This window comes from Oxyura jamaicensis, chromosome 14, assembly GCF_011077185.1.
Source record: "Oxyura jamaicensis isolate SHBP4307 breed ruddy duck chromosome 14, BPBGC_Ojam_1.0, whole genome shotgun sequence".
NCBI classification, from domain to species: Eukaryota; Metazoa; Chordata; class Aves; order Anseriformes; family Anatidae; genus Oxyura; species Oxyura jamaicensis.
The window spans coordinates 3,407,266-3,433,071 of NC_048906.1; the positions used below are offsets into that span (position 1 = coordinate 3,407,266).

General features: G+C 59.8%; 1 protein-coding gene across 4 annotated transcripts; it reads left to right on the plus strand.

The window, feature by feature from the left end:
- On the plus strand, positions 1 to 25,590 carry MAP2K3 (mitogen-activated protein kinase kinase 3). 4 transcript variants are annotated; one of them, XM_035339783.1, is made up of 14 exons: positions 1,108 to 1,152; positions 1,291 to 1,486; positions 14,967 to 14,999; positions 15,265 to 15,334; positions 16,537 to 16,585; positions 18,837 to 18,950; positions 19,279 to 19,398; positions 19,826 to 19,942; positions 20,179 to 20,230; positions 20,995 to 21,122; positions 21,733 to 21,810; positions 23,492 to 23,631; positions 24,373 to 24,418; positions 24,848 to 25,590. In XM_035339783.1, exons 1-14 carry the CDS (start codon positions 1,123 to 1,125, stop codon positions 24,929 to 24,931), a joined length of 1,257 nt encoding a protein of 418 aa, XP_035195674.1. In that variant the 5' UTR covers positions 1,108 to 1,122; the 3' UTR covers positions 24,932 to 25,590. The 4 variants fall into 4 exon arrangements, with proteins under 4 accessions (XP_035195676.1, XP_035195674.1, XP_035195677.1 ...); XM_035339785.1 differs by lacking the exons at positions 1,108 to 1,152; positions 1,291 to 1,486 and adding an exon at positions 1 to 172; XM_035339786.1 differs by lacking the exons at positions 1,108 to 1,152; positions 1,291 to 1,486 and adding an exon at positions 10,004 to 10,358.
- Positions 25,591 to 25,806: the final 216 nt, after the last annotated feature.

A 25,806-nucleotide genomic window follows, 5' to 3' on the forward strand; every position in this document is an offset into this window, starting at 1 on the left:
TCTCGCCCAATCAGAGCGGGGCTCCGGCAGGCGAGGGGGCGGGATTCCGTCCGCCGGGCCCTGCCCTTCGCTGTTCTTCCTCCGCCGCCCGCCTCGCTGGGCCGGACTCCGCCGGGCGCCGCGCTCTGCCCGGGCGCTGCGGGGCCGCCGCCAGCCATGTCCGTGCCCAGAGGTAGGAGCGGGACCGGGACCGGGGGGGCTGCGGGAGGGATACGGGGACCCCCCCCGGACCCCCCTGCCCTTTTCCTCCGGTCCCGGGCTGCAGGCAGCCCACGCCGTTCGGTGGGCACAGCCCGGCTGGGAGGCGGTGGGGTCGGGGGGAGTGAGGGGGTGTAAAGGGGGAAATAAGGGGGTGCAGGGGGGGGGGGGGGGGCGTCGGGGGGCGTAGGGGGGGCAGGGGGTGTAGGGGAGCACCGGGGGGAGAAGTGGTGAAGTGCCCCGTGCGTGCAGCATGGTGATATCTTTTTTTTTTAAAAAAAGAGTGAGTTTGGTCCAAGTGGGGAAAAAAAAATCCTAAAACCCCAAAAAGGGGTGGTAGGGGGTCGTGGGGCCATCGGGGGGCAGCGGGGGGGGGGGGGGGGGGAAGGGGGGGAAATATCCTGTGCGTGCAGCACGGTGATCATTTTTTTTTAAAAAAAGAGTGAGTTTGGTCCAGCTGGGAAAAAAAAATCCCCAAACCCCAAAAAGGGGTTTTAGGGGTCGTGGGGCCATAGTGGGGCGGCGGGGGGGTAAAGTGCTCTGTGCGTGCAGCACGGTGATAATCAAATATATAAAAAAAGGTGAGTTTGATAGAGCTGGAAAAAAAGAAATACTAAAAGCAGCAACAAGCTGACCCTATTCTGGAGGAAACGGCCCCAAATCGCCTCTCTCTCAATGCTGCCCGCGGTGGCTCAGCGAGTGCAGTGCGTGCTTGGGGCAGCCCAAGGGGGTCCCGGGGGAGCCCCCCGTGTGTGGGGCCGCGGCCGTGGGTGGCACCGTGGGTGGCAGTGCCACCGTGGGACCCGGCGGTGCCCCCCGGCACGGGGCAGGCAGTGCTGCCACGTCCCCGAGGCCGGCGGGGACCCGTCCACGGAGCTCGTGCCGCCGGCGTGAACCTCGCGGGGCTTTCCTCCCGCGGCGGTGATGCGCTGGAAACTCGAAGTCAGGAGCCATGTGAGCAGATGAACGCACCTCGGCGTGACTTTTTTATTTTTTTGGGGGGGTTTCTTTTTATTTTTTTTTCCCCCCTCTAAATGATCCGTGTCTTAAACGGAGGGAATGTGGACCTGAGTTTCCTGTTTGCTGTGTAAGCGGGGGGTGAATCAGCGGCGATTGACGGTGCGCCGAGCGGAGCTTGCTGACTCACGGGTACGAGCGCATGCCTCCCGCCTGCCCCGGCTGCTGCTGCGGGGCTGCAACGGGGCTCATAAAAAGGCTGCGGGAGCCCCGCCGTGCCCACACCTCGCCTGGGTCCCGCGTGGCCCGGCTGCCTGGATGGAGAGCCGAGGTGAGCTCCCGCAGCCTGCCCGGGAGGGTTTTGGAGGGGCTGCTTCGCTCGTGGGGTCGTGGTGCCGGGCGTGTGTTCTCACGTCCTCTTCTCGTGCCCTGCTGGTTGCTGAGACTTGGCTCCGTTTGGGTTCTGCCTGAAACGTGCCGGCTCCTGCGGAGGGTTTGTGTGCTGCTCCGGGGGGGGGGCTGGTGGGCTGAGAGCGGGCTGCAGCCCGAAATTTATCCTGGGAGATTCAGGTGGCTTTGGGCTCCTGCTGGAAGTAGCCTGGAATTTATCCCAGGAAATTCAGGTGGCTTTGGGCTCCTGCTGGCTGAAACCTGGAATTTAACCTGGGAGATTCAGGCGGCTTTTGTGCTTCTGCTGGCTCCAGCCCGGAATTTATCCCGGGAGATTCAGGTGGCTTCGCGCTCCCGCTGGCTGCTTTCCCTGCCGGAGGTGATGGGGGCAATGAATGGAGACCGCTGCCTCGTGGCTCGCAGGTTGGCCGTGCCCGTGACTGATGCGTGCAAAAACTCGGCTGCCGTCACCTTGGCTTAGTCACGGGGCTGTCTCCTGCCTCCGGAGTTTTTGGGGATGCGCGTGGCCGCCCGTGACACGCGGGATAGGAATGGTGCCGGGCCGGAGCCTTTTCCCCGCGCGGTGCTAAACATAGCTTCCGAGATAAACACCTGGTGGGGATTAGGGAAGCTTAGGGAGGATTTCGCCTTTCTTCCTCTTCCCGCTGCCGGGTTGATCCGAATTACCTCGCGGGGTGAGGTGTGTGTGCGTGGGAAACCCTCGCCCGCTGGTTCTGCGTTATCTCGCGCCGTCGAGCCTGATGGCTACCTGAATATGCAAAAGCTTATTTTGCATGTTTGGTTACCGGTATGTTTATATATTTGCTGCTTGCCCCAGGTCCCCAGCGCTCCCTCCAGCTGCCTTTTCCCAGCGTGGTGGCAGGACGGGAAGGAATTGTGCGTGGAGCCGTGGCGCTGTGCCGGTGCCCGTTTGGAGAGCTCTGTGAGGGGCGCCGCGATCGCAGCACGTGGGCACGCTTCTAGAGCACGTCCTTCCCTTCGGCCGAGAGATTTTCCTCCAGGAGGATCCCACGGGCTTGGCAGGTGCCTGGTTGGGATCCGCTGCCCGTCACCGCCCCGTGGTTGTGTTTCCCCGGGGCTGGCAACGCGGCCGGTGCCCTCCGTGCGTGGCCAGCGTGGGGGCTCGCAGCTCCGAACCCGCGGAGCCGGGCTTCTGTTTTGTGCCACGCTGGAGGTGATAAACCCTGAGCTGTGCTTCGGCAGCCCCTGAAGGCTGCTCTCCTGCTTGTCAGCCGCTACCACCCCTCTGGAAGGCGGCTGCTTTCATTCCCCGGGCCTTTGAGCTCAGACCTGGCCCCGAGGCTGGTCCCTGCCAGAGGGAATCCGTGTGTGCCCTGCGGGGCTTCTCCATGGGTGCCCGGGTGTCGGGTCCCGGTGACTTTGGGGCCGAGGACGTGGGGCTTTTGATGGAGGATTGCTTTCACTGGGCTAACGGTGGCGGGCCGCTCACTGGGGGGGAGAGCCAGGAGAGGAACTTGTGTTGTCTGGGGGTAATTTTACTCGACCAGAAAAACTTTGGGGTTTTACGGACGTGACTCAGGACTGCTTGTGGGTACGTGTGGAGCTCCATTTACCCACAGCTGCTTGCTGACAGAACTCTGCAGTGCAGGTCGAGTCCTAGCCAGGGATTTTAAGACGGCAGAGAGGATTTTTTTACGGTGGGAACTGGAAGTTCCTGGTCTTTTTTCCCAGCTTGGGAGATGCCCCATCTCCTCATGGCCTTTTTATCCCCATCTGAGTGTCTGTCCCCAAAACAGCTGGGCACGGCCATGGGTACCACACCGGCACAAAGCGGGCCTGGGTCTTCTTGGTGCTGCCTTATGTCCTGCAGGGGGGTGAGCTGGGTCCCATCCTGCCCTCCAGCAGCGATAGGAAGCGATTACCCGCGTGTGCAGGGCAAAATGAAATATTTGGATCTGTGGCTCTTAAGGGTGGAAGGGACGATGGAGAGCATCGTGCTCAGCTGGAGCCAGCCAGGAGCTCGGCACGTTGCTGCCAGGGGTGCAGCGCACAGCAGCATCCCCACGTGTCCCTGCTCCCTTTGGTCCCTGGCTCCGTGACTTTGGCTTACCGAAGCCCAGGGGCAGGAAGAGCAGCCCCCCGTGAGCAGGGGAAGGCGGTGGCCTGGCTGTCACCGGCTCCTCTGGGAGCTGCCAGCATGGAAGAGGAGGAGCCGGGGGGGATCTGTCCCCTCCAGGCTGCAGCAAGGTCACTGCTGAAGGGGGTCTGTCCCGTGCTCTAAGCCAGATTTGCGTCCTCTCAAGTGAAATGCTTATTTTTATTTTAAAAAGGATAAATGTCCTTTAAAAACATCACACGAGTGGGAGAGGAGGCAGGATGAGGAGGAGACAAAACTTGCCAGAAATCGTTTGCGGAGCATCCACCCTTCCTGCCCCCTACACCGCCACCAAAAATAATAATGCAAAAAATCCTCCTTTTGGAAGGGAGGAAGCCTCCTTTCGGCACAAGCCGTTTCCCATCAGAGGCTGCTAACCCGCGCTGTGGTTTGGTGCTGGCACCCGCTAACGCTGCGTGGGGCTGAGCCTGGTGCCTGTGTCCCGCATCCATCCCCCCCGGGAGCAGCAGCATTCGACCCTGGCTGCGGGCTGCTCTCCTGCCGCGGTAGTGCCGGACGTTTGGTGTGTGTTAGGAAAGGTAAAGCTTTTTTTAATTACTGCTTTTTGTTCGGCCACAGGTCGCAGATTGCCAGCCAACAAAATCCCCGGCTAGCGTTGGGTCCTGCTGGTGCCTCTTCAGAGGCGCTCAGCGGGGAGAGGGCAAAATAGGGGGTGCAATTAGCTGGGGGCAGCGTGTCCCCGGCTCGGGCTGTGCCCCCTTTCCTTCTCCACGTGCTGCAGTTGCAGGTCGGAGTGCTCGGCAAGGGCAGCAGTGCACCAGCCGAGCGCTTCTGCCCCCGGGGCGGTTGTGACACCGGCGCCGCTTCCTGCCGGGGCCGCGGGCGGACGTGTGCTCTGCTCGGAAAATGGTTTGCAACCAGCGCGGCCGGATCTGGAAGCAGGGAGCTTGCTGCTGCTGCTTTGGGGACGTGGGGGGCTCGTCCTGGGGGTCCCCTGCTCCTCCCTGACCTGGAGCGTGTCGGATCCGTGGTGCACGACCTTGTGCAGATCAGGGATGGGAAGGGAGGATGCTTGGCGGGTGGCAGTGCAGCTGATGGATCCCAAACGCACGGGGTGGGCTGGGGGCTATTGGGGGTGCACGGCGTTACCTAGGAAGGTTTGGCGCGTCTGTGCTCGCGGGTCGGTTGGGTACTGCAGTCCTGTATGTAAAAATTCCCTCTTAGCCCAAATCTTGCAGGAAAGCCCCCCTGCCTTGGCCACCCTTCCTGCTCGTAGCAGCTGGAGGCACCCTGCAGCCCGAGCAGGTGCCATCTCCTGCTGCGTGCAGCCCAGTAGCACCGTTTTTTTCCCATTCAAGGTAGCAAAGAGCAAATGAAGTGCGTGGGGGAGGCATTCCCTGCCGTAGGACAGAGATCTTGCTGTGCTGGGGAAGGGGAGGCTGGCCGTGCTCGGACAGGAGAGGACGGGTGAGGGCTGCCCCGTGCAGCTCGTCCCTGGAAGTGGCGTGGCTCTTTCTGAGCCGGATGTGTTCGGCAGCGAGGCTTTTTAAGAAAGCTGCTCTGCAGAGTTAAAAATCCCCTGCTGCCACGGGCTGCTTGGTTTCTCTCCTGAAGTGCTGCCAAATTGCGCTCCGGGCGAAAATGAACGGACCTGGTGCTGCTCTGCTGCTGGGCTGCTCTTTGCTTCGTCCCGAGCACCTCGTAAAGGAGCAGCGAGGTGGCAGACCCAGCCACGTTCCACACCTGTCTGTAAAACCCCGCGCTTACACCCCAAAAATCCCCAGAAAAGCCTCTGCAGCCTGTTCCGCTTGGCTTTGGCTCTGAGCACCAGCGGGCTGATGGTGAGCAGCGGGAGCAGGCGGACGGCTGGGGTTGGGCCACCCTCCTGTGCCCACCAGAAGCTTTTTGCAGGTATTAATTCGGCCTGGCTTGGTGGAAGATGCCTGGGCAACAAGAGCAAAGTGGTGGCTGCAGGGGGCACCTCTAGAAATTGTGGGTGCCTTTTAATCCAAGTTCTTCACCAGCCTCGCGTGAGCTTCGCCGAGAAACCGGGGGGCGACTCAGCTTTTCCTCCGGCACCTCTCCCGTCCGTGACGTCTCCTCTCCGCGTACATCCCAGGCTGCTGCAACGCTTTGCCCTGAATTTTTGGCTCCCCAAAGAATTTCGCGTTCGGTAACCGTGGGTTTCCCCGTGGGGTTTTACGGGCACAGCTCGGCGAGGGAAGCCGTGTGTGGCAGCCGCGGGGCCGGCAGCCAGCGCGCGTGCTGCCCTTATCTCGAGCAGGTTTCACCTTTTGCACCTCTCCTTCCAGCTCCTCTCCGCTCCGTTTCGCGTGCTGCCCCGCAGCGCGCCGCCCTCTTCTCCCCCAAAACGCCGCTTTGAGCCTCGCCCTTTGGGGCTAAAAGGGGATTTTTCTTTTTTTTTCTTGTTGTTTTTAAATGGAAATGATTCTTGGAAGCCCCGAGCGTGCCCCAGGAAAAGCTGCGAGCCGCAGGCTGGGCGGCACTGAGTCACTGCGTGCTCCTGACCCGGGACGTGAGCCGGATGTGTCGGGACAGCCTCTGCGGAGCCTGCTGCCTTCCCGGGACGTCTCAAACCGGCTCTGTGAGCAAAAACCTGCAGGGCTCATTTCCACCCAGCCTCGGAAACGTTGAGACACGGTGTGAATAGGTGGATTCCCGAGCAGGGAGCGAGGAGCGCGCAGCAAAAAAAAATCAATAAAACCCAGCGAAACGGAAGCAGGCGAGCGAGGCTGTGCCCTTCCTGCGCCGGGGCTGCCACGTGGGGCTGCGGTGGGGAAACGCTGCCCCGGCCGGGCACCAGCCAGAGATGCCCTGTGGGTGCTGGGCGAATGCGGGGCACGCGGAGGGGTTTTCGTGGCGTGGAGCTGCCGAGAGCCCGCGGGGGGGATGCTTTACAGGGGGGGAGTTCGGAGGAGCGAAGGAGAAACGGTTGCGGGCGACTTCTGCAAAATGTGGAGCTTAGCAAGCGTGCTGCGCTTCTTTTAATATAAAATTGTAACTTCCTGAGGCGGTGAGAGGCTGGGGCTGGCCTCAGGCAGCAAGCAGCTGGACGTGGGGTGGGAGGTGGATGGCAGTCTGTCCCCGGTGGTGTCGGGTAGGGCTGGGGCAGAGGGAGCAGAGGCTGCGGGTCCTGCTGTCTGCGGCGCCTTCCACCCTCTCGCCTCGCCAAAGACTGAGGATCTTGCCCGGTTCCCCCATCACGGGGTTGGTTTTGCCTCTTTGCACCCCGGTTTGCTCCTTATCAGCTTGGAAAAGTGTGTGCACGGATGTAATCGGGGGAGAAACGTGGTTAAAGGCAGCAGATGAGGCTGTTGAGGCAGAAATCCCCATGCGGCTTCAGGTGGAGCGCGGGTTTGGGCACCGGAGAGCCGCATCTGGGTGTTGTGGTGCTCCCAGCCCTGCCTCCATCGAGCTGCTGGTGGTGACGGACGGTCAGACGGACCCGTTCTGACTCACAGACCCCGAGCTGAGTTTGCAGCACCTGCAGCCAGCCAACAGCCCTCGTGTGAGCTGCGTGCACCTGGTCCTGACTCAGCGGGGAGCTGTGACCGCGGGTGCCAGCTCCCAGTCCCCGCGGGTGGCATCACCCGGTGCCACCTCTCCAGCTGCTCCCTTTCCTTCTGCCCCCCCTCCTGGAGCAGGCAGCTGCAGACATTGAGCACTTCCTGATTGTTATTATTAATTATTACTTTTTCCCCCACAAATTCCACCTTCAGAGCGGGTACCCGCGTACGTCACTCGCCAGGATGAAATGCCCCTTTCCCCGCCCGAAATAAATTGGAGGGAGGATGGCAGGACACTAAAGAAGTGATTTTTAATTCTATTTATTTATTTTTAGTCATTAAGACTCATGTTAAAAGCGGAATGAGGCAATAATTTGCCCTTTTACCAACGTCACAGTTTTGTGGCCAGCTGGAGGTACCTGAAATTGCACCGCTCCAGGTAGGATGGGCTCAGAAACCAGAGCAGCAGAGCAGCACGGCGAGCTCTGAGCAGGTGTAGCCTCTGCCGCTGCTTTTTTTTTTGGGGGGGGGGGGGGGAAATCCAGCCCGAGCGATGGATGCGAGCGTGCAGCCCTGCAGGATGCTCTGCCCGGCCCCGTGCCTGCTCCAAGGAGGTGCCCTGCGGCTGCGGGCAGAGGTTTTAGCTGTACAGCTGCGCAGCTGTTGGCATCGCGCAGCGTGTCCGATAACGCCACGGTGCCGCTGCCAGCTGGCCGCTGCTCTGACGCTCCCCGAGGGCAGCCTGGGCTGTGCTCCCGTGGGTTTCCCAGCGCGGAGCCTGTCTGCGGAGCCCCCGTGTTGCAGGGCAGCAAGCTGCCGTCCGGGAACAGAGCACAAAATCAAACGTGGTTGTTTTTTTTCTTCCCCCCATCCCCTCCAAGTCCCTTGGGGTGATGCAGGTAGCCTAAAAATCCAACTGGAGCGTAACTGGGCGGTGACATCCTCCTGAAGCCGTGGCAGGGCGAGCGGGCTGGCCGGCTGGGGCCTTATCTGGCCGCCGCACGGAGCTGGGGCGTGCCTGGCAGCCCAGGGCTGGCAGCCGGGATGTCCCCGCCGTGGTGACTTCAGCTGATGTCCCCGTCCCCAAACCCCTCCCTGTTTTGGGGTACCGGCTGCTCGCGGTGCTCTCCTTGCATCGCTCTTGGCATTGCCCAGCCAGGACCATGCCGCTCTGCTGGAGTGATGGGAGCAGAAAGGTGACCCTGATCCCTTTGCTATTGATTTTGTTCAAAGGTTTTGCTTAAAAGCAGAGGTGTCACAGAGTTTTCCGGTCAGGACCGGGGCTGTGGTCCTGCCCACGGGGTTTTGCTGGGACCTGGGTCCCCGCTGCCAGCCCGGTGCATCCCCCCGGTGCCCCCGGTCTCATCCAGCCCTCGGAGAGGCCGCGGGTGGGCAGGGGAAGGGTGGGGGAGAGGGCTCGGTGCTGGCAGGCTGCTGCTTGAGCTCATTGCTGTTTTTAAGGGTGTGCTCTTCCCCTCATTGAAGCCTGGCAGGGAGCGGCGGCAGCTGCCCGGCGCGCGAGGTTTGGCCGCTCAGAGCCCGGCAGCGGGGCCGGAGGCCCCGGGAGCTGCAAAACGATGGGGCTGGCTCCCAAAAAATGGCATTTCCCAGCACGTGGGATGCGCCGAGGCAGCACGGGCTCCACGAGGGGCTGTAGGGATCCTTGGAGCATCCCCCGTATGGGACGGGGACGTTGCTGCCGAGCCGGGGGACAGCGCGGGGCAGCTCTTGTGTCAGCATCCTTTCTGCGCCGATGAGCTCGGCTTGAAACTATACCCCGGGAGTGGAAATGCTCCCGTGGAAAATATCTTCCGCAGTCCTTCTGGGGCTTGTATAAACACTATTTAAAATTAGAGCCGCTCATTAGCTTGGTATGCGCGTTTACCTCGACCTCTGACTTTTCTGCCTGCAAATGTGTGCGGGGCGGCGCAGCCCGCGGGTCGGGGAGCAGCTCGGGAGCAAAGCGGAGGCATGTTTTCTGCAATGAGGGGAAGGTGAAGGAGCTGGTACAGCATCCCCCCTCCAGGCTGCCAGGGAAGTTGGAAACAAAGCTGCAGCCCGTGTGGCTTCGGTCAGGGACGTCGGCGCTGCCTTCTGCCTGGGTGGTGTTGGGGCAGCGCTGCTCTGCCCCGGTTCTCGCACGTGTTGGCGGAGCAAGGGATGATTTTTCCCCACCTCCGTCGTTCTCCCTTGCTATTTACCAGCCGAATCCACGCGGCAGCTCGTACCCTGCCAGCGGAGATGCCGACTCGGTTGTCACCCTGGAATAGCCGCCGAGCTCCGTGCGGGTATTGTCATGGAACAATATTTGCACTATTTGTTGTGGTAATGGTTGTCAGTGGCTAAGCAATTAGCGGGGCACCTGCAGCGCGAAGAAACCCGACCTCGCGCCGCCCGGCACTCCCTGGGTGCCAAAGGGCTGAGCGTGGGCGCTCGGGGCTGTGTGTTTGAGCCCCCCCCGAGCTCTTACATCCCCCGTGCCCCGGTGTTTTTGTGCGCTGCTTCCGCACGGGGCCGCGGGCATCGCCGTGCAAAGCTCTGCGCCGGGGTGGGGGGGGCTCAGAAAGGCAGGAGCGCTGCTGCTCCCCCCCCATGGAGCCCATCCAGCCCATGGCAGCGCTGCCCAAGAGCCTTGCACCGTTGGGTTTTTATCCTGGGGAAGGGGATCGAGATGGCAGAGGCGAGCTGGGCTCCGATGGCTGAACCCTCCAGCAGCAGAGGCGTCCCCCCGGGATGCGCCGCAGAAGCCCTGCGCCTCTCTGGCTCCCGGCGCTGGCTCCCCCCCAGCTTCCTGTTGACGTCAGCGGTTATTTCGCCCGCTGCAGTTTTTTTTTTACAACTGTTGAGCTTTCAAGTGTAACCCGAGCTGAGACCGGCCAACCTCAGCAGCTGCCCATGCGGGGACGCGGCGCTGCCGTCGCCGTCTCCCCCAGCCTTCCTCGGCCGCTCGCCGGCTCGCGGACCCCCGGCACGCAGCGGGAACCCCGCACGGCGTCGGGGGGCTGCCGGAGCCTTCCGAGCATGCAGCCCCGCCGGGGATAAGCCGTGGCGCTCGCCAAAAGGGCCCCGCGGCGGATCCCTCGGGCTGTTTTTTCCCTCCCTCCCTCCTCCGGCTCCCCCATCCCTCCCTTCCGCCAGGCGTGCCGTTTCTGTTCTGCATTTCTGGGAAACCATGGACAAGAAGCAAGGTGGGTGTTGCAATTTCCAAAGCACGTGCCGGGGGCGACCGAACGGCCGATTGCGGTGCTAAAAGGGGACGGTGGAACTTTCCTGGGGTCCGTCCGTGGAGTTTTTCCTTCTCCCTGCCTGCTCAGGAGGGGGGTTCTGCATGTGCAGCTCGGGATCTATTTTTAAAGCTCTGGAAACTTGCATGTTTTGCACGGGGTTGGAGCGCTGGCATCTTAGCAGAAATCCAGCAGAGCTCCAGGAAGGAGCCTGTCCCCGTTCTGGTGGTGTTCCCAGGGCTTTCCAGCAGCCCTTGCACGCCCGTTGCAGCCAGCGGGGGCTTCTTGTCCGGCCCGCTCGGGTTTTTCTCTTTCTCTTTTTGCAGAAGTGCCGGGCGCAGGGCGGCGGTGGCTTGCAGGAGCCCCTCTGCAGGCTGATGAGTGATGGCTCTCGGCAGGTTGAGCGCCGCTTTTCCGCTTGCACAGGGAGCTTTTTCCACTCCCGTGACCAAAGCAGCCAAATTCCCCTCTGCTTTGTTGCACCCTGCCTCTATTTTTTTATTTTTATTTTTCCCTTGGGGATCCTTTTTTTTTCTTTTGGCCCTTCCTTTGCAGCCAGGCTGGGACCCACCCTTCAGCCCTGTGCCTTTTCTGCAGCATTTGGCTCCCGTCTGCAGGTCGAGGGGAACTGGGGGGCACCCAAAACGCTTTCCCCAGCGGTGTTTGCCTCCTGTTTGCAGCTCGAGGGGGAACTGGGGGGCACCCAAAACTCTTTCCCCAGCACTAACCCCACCGTGCAGCCCCCTGTGCCCGGCAGGTCCGTCCGTGTTCCAGGACTTCACCTGGAGCGCTGGGGAGGCTCGGAGAGGTTTGATTTCAAAGGTCAGCTCAGGCAAATAGCTTTATTTGCAGTTCTTTAGCTTGTCCTGTTCGCTTCTCTCCACCCACGCCGGCGGAGTGGGAAGGACAAACCTCCCGGGGAGAGGTGCAGTGGGACGGTGGCGGCGAGGAGGAGGATTTCGGCGTTGAATCGAGCAGTTCCAGGAAATGAATGTGTCCGGTCTGGGCTGGTGCAGACTGTAGCATGAGGGGGGGAAAAAAAAAGCTACTTTTTTTTTCTTTCTTTAGGAGGAAATGGTGCCTTTCTTAGCATAAAGGATGCAGTTACGTGCCTGCGGCGTCACGTGGGTTACGAGCTCGGCTGCGCTAGGAACTTCGGTCAGCTCAGTTTTGCCCAGGCCGGGTGCATGCACGGTGCTGTGTGCCCCAGGACGTGCTTTGGGCTCGGGCTGGGGGTAACAGGGCTGGGGGTAATGGGGCCGTGCCCCCAGGTTGCCCCGTCCCCATTTGGCTGCTCTGGAAGTGATCTGAGGTCACCATGAGCACCAGGGAGCAGTTGCAGGCTCTGTGCCTGCACAGCTCTCTTGCAAGAGCCCCATGCCCCGGCAAGCTGGAGCACTTCCAGGCCTTGCAGGTGACAGAAAGCATCCCCCTGTCCCCAGCAGCTCTCCCGTGGGGTCCCAAATTGGGGGGAAAGCTGCTGAGAACCTGGCAGGTGACACGGAGCTGAGAGCAGCCGCCTGCGGGGGCCGGCAGCAGATGCTGCCCCGGGACCTGCTCAGGGCAGAAGGGATTGAATTGCAAGGTCGTGCCGTGCTCGTCCCACTGCCCGTTTGTTCCTCTGGCACCGGGCGTCCTGCTCTGGGGCTGCCACCGGCTTTGGGGGTGACACTGGGCAGCGTGCTGGGGACAGAGGTGCTGGGCTCTGGTCCCCCATGGCCACCATCTGTCCGCCCCGAGCAGGCTGTGGGTGTGCAGAGCTTCAGGACAGGACCGTTTGCCTCTTTCTTATTATTTATTTTATTCATTTTTTTAAAAAATTAATTATTTCTGGGCTGTGCTCAAGAGGAAGTGGCTCCTGCCTGCTCCACCCCTGCACGGCCGGACCCGTGCTGCTTCTGTGGCTGCGAGCAGCAGGAGAAATGCTGCCAGCGCTTCCCCCGGAGGTGTGCAGGATGCCGGAGAGTTTGGTGCCTGGCAAACACTGGGAGGGCAGGAAGAGGCAAACCCCATCCCCGCCTCGGCTCCCCCGGCTGCGGGGGCAGTGTCCCGTGTGATTTTTACTCCTGCAGGCATGGGCTGAGCTGGGTTTTCCATCCCCGGGAGCAGCCCGGGCAGAGCCTGGTGTCATCGGTGCTTTCTGGAGCTAGGGAATGTTTTCAGGGGCTGGGCACAACCAGGGGGAAGGGGATTGTTGCCAGCTCACAACACAGTGACACTGGGAAGTGCGGGGCAGTGCTTTGGGGCTGCTGGGGAGAGGGGCTGGTGCACAGAGCCCTCCTTGCAGCAGGGTGTGAGCGCTCTGTGGCTCCCCGGTTCTGTTTTATGGGGTACAACCGATGCACGGAGACGCGACGTGTTTCCCCTGCGTGGCGCGCGGGGGGCTTTGCAGCGGGGATCTCCCCATCCCACGCCGACCCTTCCACCCGTGCTCTCCAATCCCGCTGCGGGCACAAGGCTCTGTGTTGCTTCCCGACCCCGCCGCTCCTCCTGCCAGCTCCTGGGGCTGCGGAAGGGCTGACCCTGCAGCCTCGGGGCCGGCTGGCCGGCGGACCCCCGCTCCTGCCGCGTGAGTCAGCGCGCTGCGAGCGGCGCTGTCAGGGGAGCGGGCTGCACAGAGGGAGCATTGTGCTCCTGCTGGGGTTACTATGGCAATTGGGGAGAAGGAGAGCAAACAGATTAAGCAAAATACCAGCCGGGACGCGGTGTGTGTGTGTGTGGGTTTCAGGGTTTTTTGGGAAGGTCTGGCTGGTGGCTGCGCCCTCCGCCGGGCAGGAGGTGGCTGGGGGAGCAGCTGTGGCATTGCAGGTGTTTGGTTCACCCTGTCCTGGGGTGTTGCGGCTGAGCAGGAGGTGCAGGGCTAGCCTGGTGGGTGTTCAGCAGCATCCCTGGACCGCTGCCTGAGTCCCTGAGCCGTCTGCTAAATCCAGCACCCTGGGTGGGATGGGAGCGTGTGCCCCCTGGGCTCTCCCACCCCTGGTTGCAGGAGGGTGCTGCAGCCCCCCAGGCTTTGGCCCTGGGGCTGGCTGCAGGGAGGGAAGGCGGTGCCTGAACACGGGGATGGCATCTCTCGTTTGGCTCCGTTTTCTGTTTGCTCCCGGCGTTGCTCAACCAGGTGTTTTGCAGTGTCCGCAGTGGGCACACGGGGATATTTATAGCTCCCTCTGCCAGCCTGGCCGGGTGTGGGGTTGGGAAGGGAAACCTCGCAGGTTTGTGAACCAGTGATCAAACCCCATCACTGCCAGGACAGGCTCAGCTCTCCAGGGCCCATTTCCAGCCCAGCGGGATGGGTTTGGCGCAGAGCAGCCGGGCTGCAGCTGCCCACCGGTGATGCTGCCTTCCCCAGCAGGGCAGGATGCGGCCGGGAGCATCTCCCCTCCTTCCTGCCCAGGTCCCAGCTCCTCGCCTCTCCCCTCCCTTTCCCAGCAGCGTTGGAATCGCTGGACTTTGTCCCAGGAGCCGTTCCTGATGGCAGGGAGCCTGCCCAAGGCCACGAGGAGCCGGGAGGTGCCTGCCCCGTGCTCGGAGCCCACCTCGCAGGGCTGCTGCTCGTGCAGCTCCCCAGTTAGAGGCACCTTCAGCTGCAGACCACCGCAGCCCCTTGTCCCTGCAGGGGATGGGGGCAGCAAAGCAGGGCTCTGGCTGTCTCTGCAGCTCTGTCCCATTTCAGTCTCCGTCCAGGGGGGATCACACGCTCTGAAGCTGGATGGTTCCTAATTCCCCCTCCTGGCAGAAAGTGCACAACCCGCTGTGGCCGTGTGGTCCCTGAGCATCCCTGGGAGAGCCTCGTGTCCTGGGGTGGGCACCAGGCTGGTCGTGCTGCAGTCCCAGCTGCACGCTGGACCTTTATACGGGTTGTCTCTTGTCCCTGTGGCTTTGTCTGCTAGTGTGTGACCTACCTGGCAGCCCCTGGGGCCATCAGATCCCCGGTGCCTTTTGGGGGTGACGTTATCTCCTCGTGCTGCTTGGAGCTGGGCAGGAGAGCATCCTGAGGGCTGCTCCTGATGGGCCTGGCCTTCTCCCAGGTCTCAGCCCATGCAGACTGGGCCTGGATTTGTGTTTGGCAGTGCTGAGACAGCCACCTCCTGCCCAGTTTTGTGCTGGTTTTCCTTGGTGGCACATGGGGGTGTCCCCTTTTGGGGTGGGAGTTGGTTACCGCTTGGCTTCCTTGCGGCCTGGTGGCCTCTGTCCTGCTGTCAGCGTGGAGCAGAGCTGGCCTGGCCGCTTCCCTGCCTGCTTCTGCAGCCGTGCTGGGTCTGTCCCATCCCTTCCCATGTGCAGCAGGCTCCGTGGGGCTGCGAACACCCTGAGAAATGGCTCCGTGCATCTCAAAATGGCCTGGCCGAGAGCCTGGGGCCTGGTGGGGAGCGCAGGGGCAGCGGAGCACCGGGGCCCTGCGCACGGCCGGTGGCATGGGGACCTCTTGTGGCTGGTCAACCCGGGATGGGGCTGGGTGCCAGCACCCCTCTGTCCTGTCGGCGTGTTCCTCAGATCGTTCATAAGGAGTGTACGCTTTGTGCCTGCTGCTCTGGAGCACAAAAACTGACCCCGGGTCTCTCTGCTCTCTTCCAGATTCCAAGGGATCCTTGGAGCCGCACAAACCAGGTAAGCGCCCAGCAGGAACAGCAGCTCCAACCCATCCCCTAAATGCCAGCAATTAAAACCCCCAAAGCAGAGGAACCAACAAGGGCCCCGGGGGGGTAACAGGCACTTCGGGGATGGCTGAGGAGCATTGCAAGGTGAACGAAACACAAACCAGGAAAACAGTTTCTGTCGGTGCACCCCCGGGCCGGGTGGCTGTGGGTAGGAGGATGCTTGGAGGAAGAAAACTAAAAATGCCAGTTGCTCACGTGTGCCTCTTCTCTTCCAGTGAAAAGCAAGAAGAAGCGGGAGCTGAGGATAACATGTGTCCCCATCAAGCAGCCCGTTGCCAACACAACGTAAGTGCGGTTTGATGAAAAGCAGGCAGCTGAAATTCCTGCTCTGTGATGCTCTTCCAAAACACTTTGGGCTGCTTCTCCTCTGCTGAGCCCTGCTTGTGCCAGGAGCCCTCTCCAGAGACCCTTGACAGCTCTGGGAGAGCAGTGAAATCCTCAGAGAGGAAATATCACTCCCTAAAAGCCCAGATAGGGCAGGTCTGCCAGCGGGGGAGCTGAGGAAGTCCCCCCCTAGTGCCGTGCAGCCTGGCATGCACGCAGCAGCCACCTCCTTCCCCTGTGGCTGCATCTCTCTGAATTTCCCCTGGCGAAGGTGTCAGCCTGGAGCCTGCAGGGTGCTTGCACTCCCAGAGCACTCCTGTAAAGGCTGGTGCCAGGTGCCTGTGATTCCTTTTCTCCGCACTTTTCGAGGCGCAATGCAAATATTTGCGCAGTGCAAGGCTTTTGCCACGAGCCTGAGCACTTCCTTGAAGCTGGAGCTCGCTGCATTGCCCTGATGGGAGCTAAACAGGAGGCTAAAACAAATTGCTCAGTTTCCAATCCGACAAGGTCACAGCTGGGGAAAGCACAGAAGCGAAGCACGGAGGACAAAAGTCTAATGCCTGCTCCAAAAGCACCCTGCTACCAGTAGTGGGAAGTGGGCAACGATGGGAAAAAAGCCGTAAAGGAAGGCTTTTTGCCAGCGTGGTGTTGTGCAAAGCGTGACACTGTGAAACGCTGGCTGCTCCGCATGCCAGGCTGCCTGGAACAGGCCGTCAAGTGTACACAAATGACTCACTGGTGAGGAATTACCTGTTGTTCCCTAGGCGTGTGTTTCGGGCTACGTGGCTGTCCTGTTACACCACCTGCCTGTCAAAACATGACAGCTGAGCCGCTCTGCCACAGAAACACCTCATCTGATCAGTCGGGGTTCCTTGGGCTCGCCTCCTGAGCGGGGATGGTTTCGTAGCCTGCTGGGTTCGATGCACGCCTCACCTCACTGACTCCCCGGGGTTCTCGCTGGCTGCCTTCAGCAAATGCTTTGTGGGTGGCGTTCGCACGATGAAAGCGTTTGCGAGCGTTCGGAGGGGGCTGATCCGAGCCCGTAACTACAAGGCACGGTGGAAAGCTGTGGTTGAAGGCGCTTGAAGGAACGCGAAACCTGGCCCTGCAGAAGGGGGACCGCGGAGCTGTGCTTTCCTCTGACTCTCTCTCTTTCCTTGCAGGCCCCCGAGGAACCTGGACTCCAGGACGTTCATCACCATCGGAGATAAAGTACGTGCTGATGCGGTTTCTTTTTGCTTCTTCCAATTGGAGAGACCTGATTAAAAAAAAGCGCTGCTAGAAATAGCCACTGCTGCTCTTTTATTTCATTCTCTTGTTACGGGCTCCCCTGGGGCTGCAGAAGGCTGTTTGCAAGTGAGCTAAAAATACAGGGTGGTGCCTCGGGTCAGCCCTGCGCCTAGCTGCTTACCCCCCCCAGGCTGGGCAGGTCGCTCGGTGGGCTCCATCGGGGCCCCTCAGTGCAAGGCTTCAGGGTTTGGGGAGAGCTAGGACGGAAGGGAAGAGCAGGCCGCTTGGGCTGGGTCCAGGGCACAGCCCCAGAGCCCTTGTTGTTTTCTAGCTGTTGTTATGTGTATTAATAGCTCGGGGAGAGAGGCTCCCTGTGGCAGCCTGGGCACAGCGTGTGCGCTGGCAGGGCGCAGCAGCGTGGGGACAGCTCTCCGTGCTGGCTGCTGTCCCTGCAGTGCCTTTCTGCAAGGGATTCGGCAGCCGTGCTCTGCCTGCTCTGGTGGCTCTGGTGTTGGCAGGAGGGCTCTGCTTTGGGTGCTGGAGTGACACGATGGGGGATGGAGGAAGAAGGTTTGGGTCACAGGGTGGAGGACAACCTTGTGTCCACCTGATCTGTGCAGGTGGTGTCCTGCCTCTCTGCAGGGCAGGGGGTGAGGGGGGATGCTGATTCTCTTGGTGCATCGCCTCTGCCCCTGGGCAGGGCTGTCCTGGTTCCTGGAGTGTGTCGGGAAGTGCCAGCTTCTGAGGAAGCCTGTGGGTAAATGCCAGGGGGAAAAAAAAAACCCACAACAATAACCTGGAACAACTGCACAACACGTGTCCTGAAAAGCACCACGAGATCCTTCCTGCAGGCTGCTGCAGGAGCAGCGAGCCTTACCATGTCTCTGCCCAGGCCAGCAGGACTTGGGGGGGGGGGGGGGTCAGGGTCCCCCAAATCCCTGCCCTCCTCTCCCCTGCACCCACCGCCCTGCCCAGGACAGGGCTGGCACCTTCCCGTGCCAGGCAGCGCATATCTCACCGCTGAGCTCAACCCCAGCCCTCTCCTGCTCCCTGCCTCGGCCGCCTGCCAGCCACATCTGGCTCGCATAAACGGGGCCGGCGGCGCTGCTCGCTGCTGGCCGCCCCGTGGCCACCGTGGCGGGGGAGCTGGCTAGCCACCAGCCCGGCGGCCCCAGCTCCCATTTTGGCCCCCCAGCACGGCGCGCCGCTTCCCTTCTGCCCTGGGCGTAGCTCGCGGGCGGTGTTTCCGACGCGGCGTACGCTTTTCCCACCCTTTGTGGCTGCTGGGTCAGTTGGGCATCCTGGTATTATTTTTCTTCCCCGGGACCGGAGGAAGACTCGCAGGCTGGCTGAAGTTCCTCCTGGTTGAAAGGAGGTCTGTAACTTATTAGGAGCGATGAATGCAGCCTCCAAAAATAGCCCGTGGCTCACTCGAGCAGTTTATGCCCTGCCCAGCAGCGCAGGCAATTACAGGGTGTTCGGGGAAACTTGTCTGGGGGTTGCGCACAGACTCGTTCGCTCCCTGCCGCACTCGGCGGCCCGAACACTGGGGGGTTTGTCTTTTTCCAGCTTGAAATGAAGCCTATGTAATTGCACTCGCCTGAGCTCTTCCCTTGGTGCTAGCTCACGTCGTGCCTTGCTGGCCGCTTTCTGGTGGCGGGACGAGGTGTTGAAAGCAGGCACAATCTGAGCTGCCCGATGCTGGGAATCGGGCTGTGGCGTGTACCACCCTGTCTAAGAGCAGCTTTGCTCAAGCCGGGTGTTGCCGGACACATGGATGTGCTTGTGGTCACACGGTGGCAGGCAGGGATCCCCCACTGGGCTCGGGGATCTGGTGCCCATCCTGATGCCTGTGCTGGCAGGGGAGCTGCTGAAACCCTGCGGGTTGTTCACCGCAGAAATACCCTCGGGGCGGTCGTCCCGAGCAGGCAGACAGGCACCAACTGCTGGGGCCCTTTTCAGGGGCAGCATGCCCTGGCTGAAAGGATCAAACTCCTGATCTGTAGCTTCAGAGGGGGGATTCAATGAGCCCTAGTGGGTCTGGGGCTCAACGGAGTGAAAAATACATCCATCTCCTCTGAGCCTGGTGCCTAGAGCTGCTGGAATCCTGTAGGCACCATCATTTGGGAACGCTCTGCGTGAGAGAGATGCAAGCTTTGAGTTTTGCCTTTGGTGATAAGCATGCCCATGTCTGATTTCTTTATTGTTTTTTTTTTTACCTCTCTCCCTAAAGAACTTCGAGGTGGAAGCTGATGACCTGGTGACGATTTCGGAGCTGGGCCGTGGGGCTTACGGAGTGGTGGAGAAAGTCCGGCACGCGCAGAGCGGCACCATCATGGCCGTGAAGGTGAGTTGAGCTGCCTGCCAGAGGGCTGGAGGCTGGGACGTGCAGCTCCAGGGCAGCAGAGAGGCTCTGAAGCTGCTCGTGACAAAATGGGGACAGAGAGGTGCGGGAGGCTTGAGGCATGCTGGGTTCGGCAGCCTCTGGTGTCCCTGTGCAGCTCAGTGTGGCTCTTTCAAAGCAGGCTTTGAAATCCAGTTGTGGAGCCCTGGGCTTAGGTGGTATCATCCCTTCAGGAGCTGTCTGGAAGAGGGAATCTGGGCATCTCCTGAGGGTGCTACTGGCTGCAAAACTCCACCTACATCAAAACCGTTATTTTATTTATTTTTTTCAGAGGATTCGAGCGACTGTGAACACTCAGGAGCAGAAGAGGCTGTTGATGGACTTGGATATCTCCATGAGGACGGTCGACTGCTTCTACACCGTCACCTTCTACGGAGCCCTCTTCCGAGAGGTACTGGGCTGGTAGGGAGCTGCTGGGCTGTGCAGCACCTTGGGGCTGTGCGAGTTCTCTGAAGGCACAAAACTGTCTCAAGTCACCTTGGCTTTCTTCAGCCAAGCTGGGCTGTTTGAGGTGGGGCAAAATCAAACTCCTGCCTCCTCCAGGCAGCATGCAGCAGGTCCCTTTTGTCCCCACGTTGTCCGTGGCCTGGGCTGGATTTCAGGGAGAGCCTCCTAGGGAGGCTGTTGCAGTTAGTTTTGGTGGTTCCTGAACGTCTGTGCCCATCGCTGCCTGGTGTGGAGGCAGCGTGCAGGTGCCTGGGGAGCTCGGTTTGCCCTGGGTGGAAGGGGCAGGGTCTGTTTGTCTGCCCCCACCACTCCCTTCAGCTCCTGGGGTTTTCCAGGGAATTCCCACTCAGCTGCTTTCTCTCTATCTGCAGGGTGACGTGTGGATCTGCATGGAGCTCATGGACACCTCCCTAGATAAATTCTACAAGAAAGTACTAGAGAAGAAGAAAAGCATCCCTGAAGACATTTTGGGGAAAATGGCCGTGTCTGTGAGTGCCTTTTGGGTTCATAAGTGTTTTTTGTGCCCCCCCCCCCCAGGCCTTGCAGTGATGCATGCCACCCCTCACGTGTAATTATACGCTGGGTTTTGCACTCGTGGGGGTTTGAGTGCAGCCTGTCGGAGGTCTCTGCTCAGGCACGCGGCGTTTAGAAATGGGTGGTGTGTTTGCAGTGAAATGCTGGTGCTGCGTGTGTCTAACAGTACTCTCCTGCTCTTTGTCACCAGATTGTACGGGCTCTGGAGCATCTGCACAGTAAACTGTCCGTAATCCATAGAGGTAGGTGCTGGGTGGGATTCGTGTGATGTGGCTGGAGTGCTAATCTTGAGATGAGTTGTGTGAGGTGTGTGCAGTGTGCTTCTGGGGTGCTTGCAGTGGGGTCTGGTGGCACTTGGGACTGTGGTGGGCAGATCTGGATGCCCAAGGCCTGTTCCTGAGATGCATCTTTCATGAATCTCCTTGCATGATGTTCTCTTCATCCTTTCTGGATGAAGGGTTGAGTATCATGACTGACATCCTCGCTGCCTGTACTTCTGTGGATGTCTGACCCTCTCTGAGCACAGAGATGCATTGCAGGCAGCTCCTGGGGACAAAATCCCATACCCTTCCTGGCTGAGTAGTTCTGGCAAGGTGAGAGCTGAAGGAGACCTTGAAAATCATGGATGGGAATCGTAACACCCAGGTCTTGTTCTTCGTCTTAACGTAGCTCTTTGTGGACAGCTCATGGCGAGCATGAGACAAGCTGTCCTGAGAACTTGATAGGGGTTGAACTTCCAAGGCTGTGTTGTGCACGTAAATGCCCCCTAAGGAGCTGGGTATTAGCTCCTCAGCATTTTATTTCAACTGACTAAGGATCTTTTGATCTCCAGGCCTGCTCTGCCTGGAGGGCAGGGTTATGGTCCTGCCTGTGAACAACATTTACTTTGATAAAGGCATGGTGGGGTTTTGTCTCCATTCCCTGGTTCCCTCTCTCCATATATTGTCCCAGGCTCTGTGATACCTCTGCAGAGGCCCCATCTGCTCTCTCGTGTTCTCTCTCTTAGACGTGAAACCTTCCAACGTGCTCATCAACAAGGAGGGACACGTGAAGATGTGTGACTTCGGGATCAGCGGCTACTTGGTGGACTCGGTCGCAAAGACCATGGACGCCGGCTGCAAACCGTACATGGCTGTAAGTGTGCTCGTGGGGAGCCGTCCGGCCTCGGCTCAAAGAGGCTGCTCTTAAAAATCAGTCTGGGTTCCCCTCTGTCCTGAGACAGAAACCATTGCAGAGCGCTCTGGGCTTCCTGATCCAGCAAGCTCCTCTAAGGAGGGGATTACTGTCCCTGTAAGCCCTCCTGTTTGTGTTAATCCTGCAGCAGGCTCTTCCTTTGCCACCTTCTATTCCCAGAAGGGTAAAAGCCTGGCTGGTGCTGGTTGTGGTGGTTGGACAGGCTGCTCTTCTTGGTTAGAAAAAGATGAGGCTTTTCTTGGCAGGATCGTTTCATTCCATGCTCTCAAGTCAGTGTGAATTGCCCTCTGCCATCCGTGGTGTGTGTGGGCAGCTTGTGCTGCCGGGGCAGGGACGGTACGAGTCACGCTCAGGAGCTGGAGGGGAGTGTTTGTGGGGTTTGTGTGGAACAAGACGTGGCTTTCATTGGTGCTCGTAGATCTAACCTCAAACCCTGCCTTCGTGGGGACATGACCCAGGGGAATCCACCCAGCCTGGGTTTTGGAGCTGCGTGTGGTTTGTACTGGGAAAACGAGACAGAGTTGTAATATCTTCCATTTTGCTCTTGCAGCCAGAAAGAATAAATCCTGAGCTGAACCAGAAGGGCTACAACGTGAAGTCGGATGTCTGGAGTCTGGGGATCACAATGGTAAGGCAGCAGGCTGAGGCCAGTGCCCTGCGATGCAGGGGGTGGGACGGGGTCTGCGCTGGGGGGCTCCGACCCTGCTGCAGGCAGTGGGGTCTGATGCTTCCACCCCTGGGTGGACGCCCACTAAACGGGGCTGAATTCTGAGTGTGGTCAGCAGAGCTGGTTACAAGGAGCAGGGTTCTCTGTGGCTGGGTCGCAGCCTTCCCACGAGCACACCCCTCCTGTATTAGCAGCACCTGGCAGGAGGATCACGATGAGTTCACCTGCCTGGCAAGGGGTGATGTGCATGGCTTGCAGCAGCCAACAGAAAGGGGAAATGCTTTGAGTTCCAAAATCGCAGCTGCACAGGATGGTGGATCTACCTCCTGCAAGAAATGGGTGTCGCAGAAAACAGCTGAAATCTTCTGGCACTGGAAGACGAAGGAAATCCCAGCTGTTGGCTTTAAGGGGATGCTGCCCGAGAACGCTCCTCTTGCATTCCAGGAGACTGTCTCTCTGGGGCTAGATTATTTTCCTGAATCTTTCTTGCACCCTCTTAGTCACGGTTTTGTTTTGGGCACTGCAGCCAAGCATTTGGGTGTGCTGCACAGATCTTTTGACAAATATTCCCTCTTCCCTGGCTGGTCTTGTCTGAGGTGCCAAACCCAAGCCCCCTCTTCTTGGTACTCTCGTGCCATGCAGAGCTGAGCTGGCTGGCCAGCTGTGAAGCAGGCTGGAAATGTAATCAGCTCCGGCTTTCCTCCAAGATGCAGGAAGCTGTGGGACAGGAGATTGTGTCAATGACGACATCTCTGAACCTTTCCAGTGCTGGATGGGAGAGGGGACCTTGCTGAAAGCCTGCCAGCCTGCAGCTGAAAGGAGACCTGACCTGATTCCCCTTAATGTCTTCCTCCTGGGCTGGCTTCCTGCTTTCTTATTTATTTATTTATTTCTGGAGGGTTGTGATTGATTTCAGACCAGCTGAATTTAGGGCCGTTGAGGTGCAGGGCTAATCCAGGCCTTTCTGGGCTGCTGGCTTCATTCAGCTCTCCAGCAGTGGGAGCTGAGTTCCCCAGATGGGGGCCCCTGGCTCTGCCCCACATCCCTGCACAACTCTCATTCCTCCCATCCCGTCCCACCCTGCCAGGCAGATCTGAAGGCTTTGCTGCCCATCTCCAGACAGGAGCCGACCCTTGGCATGAGATGCTCAGGAGCTGTGGTGGGCTTTTTCCTGCTGGAACGGGTGATGGAGCAGGGCTGACTAGGGACCAGTAACTGAAGTGGCTTGGCAACAGTCTTCCTAAATGATGTTCTAGCACTTTTTTTTGGGTTCATGGATTTTTTTTTGTGCTCATGCAGCTCTAGCCTGAAGCCCAGAGGCCAGTTTCTGGTGAGAAGCCAGTGCAGATACGGTGTGCACTGCTGCTATCTTTGAAAATAATCCCATTTTACATATCTTTGTCTGCTTCCTGTAAATGCATTAATTTGCTGAGCAGGCCTCAAAAGGAAGTATTTTTGGCCTCTGGGTTTTTGTATTTAAAAAGGAAAAAAAAAAAAAAGGTAGCGTGACCCAAATTGAGAACTGTTTGTAAGGAAAGAGGTTTTTCGTTCTGAATCCGAGCTTGCTGCAGCCTCTGAGGCAGCGGGCTGCGTGGGGTGGAGGTGGCCCCGATGTCTCATGTTGACCTGTCCCCGTCCCCAGATCGAGCTGGCCATTCTCCGCTTCCCCTACGAGTCCTGGGGCACCCCCTTCCAGCAGCTCAAGCAAGTGGTGGAGGAGCCGTCGCCCCAGCTGCCTGCCGACCGCTTCTCCAAGGAGTTTGTGGACTTCACGGCGCAGTGGTGAGTCTCCAGAAGGGTTCGTGGCTTCCCCTGGCCTGCTTGAAAGGGTCTGCAGGGGATGGAGCGAGGCGTGGGGCTGGGTTTGTCCGGCTTTGGAGCCCGGTTCTCCCTTCCTCCATGTACCAAGCTGGCATTCGGCCAGGGCAGGAAGCGCAGCCCGAGCGGGTTTTGCTCTCGGCCTGACTCACCCCGGCTGCTGGAAGGTGCAGAGGTTTCTCTTCCCCTTTCACTGTTGGCGCTGCCGAAATTTTGGTGGTTTCTGGCGAAGCGGCAATGAAACGAGAACAAACCCCTGGCACCGTCTGGGTGCCTCGGGGTGAGAGCTGATCCGTGGTTTTGCGGGCACCACAGCTGGAGAGCTGCTCCCCTCGGGGTGTCCCCTGCTCCTGGCGTGCTCTGAGCCCCTTGGGGAGGTGCCAGGGCTCCAGCGAGCCCTGCCGGCTGCTGGGAAGCCTCTGCTCTCCTTCCCTGGTCTGGGGGCAAGAGCAAGGCTGCGTGCTGCTTCGCTTGTCCCCTCCGTGGCAAAACCCTGACTCGTTTTTTTGCGGTTCCTTCCCTGGCTGCTCTGCAGGACCACGTGGTTCAGAGCTGCTTGGCCAGGGAGGGAGGGACTCGTGGTGCTTGGGAAGTGGAGGTCCCATCCCATAGACCCCGTACAGAGGCAGGGGTGTGAGGGGAAGGAAAAAAAAAAAAGAGGAAAAAAAGATCCTACAGCCTTTCTCTTGTGTTTCTTCCTTCTAGCTTAAGGAAGAACCCTGCTGAGCGAATGAACTATTTAGAACTTATGGTAAGTGTGGAGCCGTTTCTGCTGGCCTTCGTCTGACTTCTGAAATGTGTTGGGATAAAGGGCCCCGCCAAATGGGACAGCAGGACCTGGGGGTGATTTTTGGGCACATAGTGGGGTGGGTGTAGCTAAGCTGGAAGGGCGTGCTGAATTCAGGGGTGTTAAGGTCAGTTTCTAGGTGCTTTCTCCCTCTGTCCTGTCCTTGGTGGCTTTAGGCAAGCAAACTCAGACGATGGTAGCACAGCTGCCCGGGTGGGGTTAAATCCAGAAATGCCAAACCTGGAAGCGTTAAGCTTTGAGCTGAGGGATGGTGTCCACGGGAGCCTGGGGAGGACACTGGTGTCCCTCTGGCCAGCTGTGTGACATCCTCTGGGGACTGCTTTTGGGCTGGTTTGTCCTGGGATGTGACTGTGTCTTGGTTCTTGTCGGCAGGAACACCCCTTCTTCACCTTGCACGACACCAAAGAGACTGACATGGCCTCCTTCGTGACAGAGATCCTCGGGGAAGACTCCTAACTCAAAGCTCACGGCTTCTGCAGTCCCCTCCACCCGGCATCCCTGCAGCACAGCCGACGAGGACTCGAGTCTATGGTGGTTTGCACAGATCACATTTCCCCAACCCACGGGCGTCTCCGGGCCTGGCCGCCCTTGCAGTCTCTTTTTTCTTTGCCCCGTAACTGAAATCCCCCAGGAGGAGCCTTCTGAAGCCGACACCTTCCCGACTAAGCCACCACAACCCAAGGCTCAGGAGCATCCCATGGGTGCCAGGCACGTCCCCCACGGGGAGGGGATGGTGCCCACGGTACCCGAGTGGAGCCGGCACCGGCTGTCATCACTCCTGGCACAGCAGGCACAGAGTTTTTACCCTTCTTCCCCTTTGCTGACTGGGGAGGGCATAGAGAAAACATTCTGCTGTGCTTTCCCACTCGTCTGCCCTGCCCAAAGCCCCGTCCCCAAACTGTTCCTTCTGTGCCTGGCTCTCCGCCCCAGGCTCCTGGGCAGCTTTTTAGGAGGCTCCAGAGCTCCCTGGGTACACCGCTGTTCCCACAAGAAGCCGTTTTAACGCCTGGTTTGACCCTTCAGTGCAGCACCAGACCTGGCATCCCCTTCCCACCCCCTCACCGACTCCATACAGCGGTCCCTTGAAGGTGGTGGGGGAAACATTTCTGGATGAGCCCACCTCAACGCAAGCGGCAACCCGCGCTTCCCGCAGCACCTCGCCCAGCACACGGTGCTCTGTGTCCCCAGGGGACGGGGTGGACGAGTGGGTCCCGGGTGGCTGCCTCCAGCCTCCCCTCCTGCCTCAGGCATGGAGGACGCAGGGAGAGCATCCACCACCTCCTGCAGCCGCTGTGTCTGCCTTCCCCAGCTTCTCAGCTGGAGAGGACGCT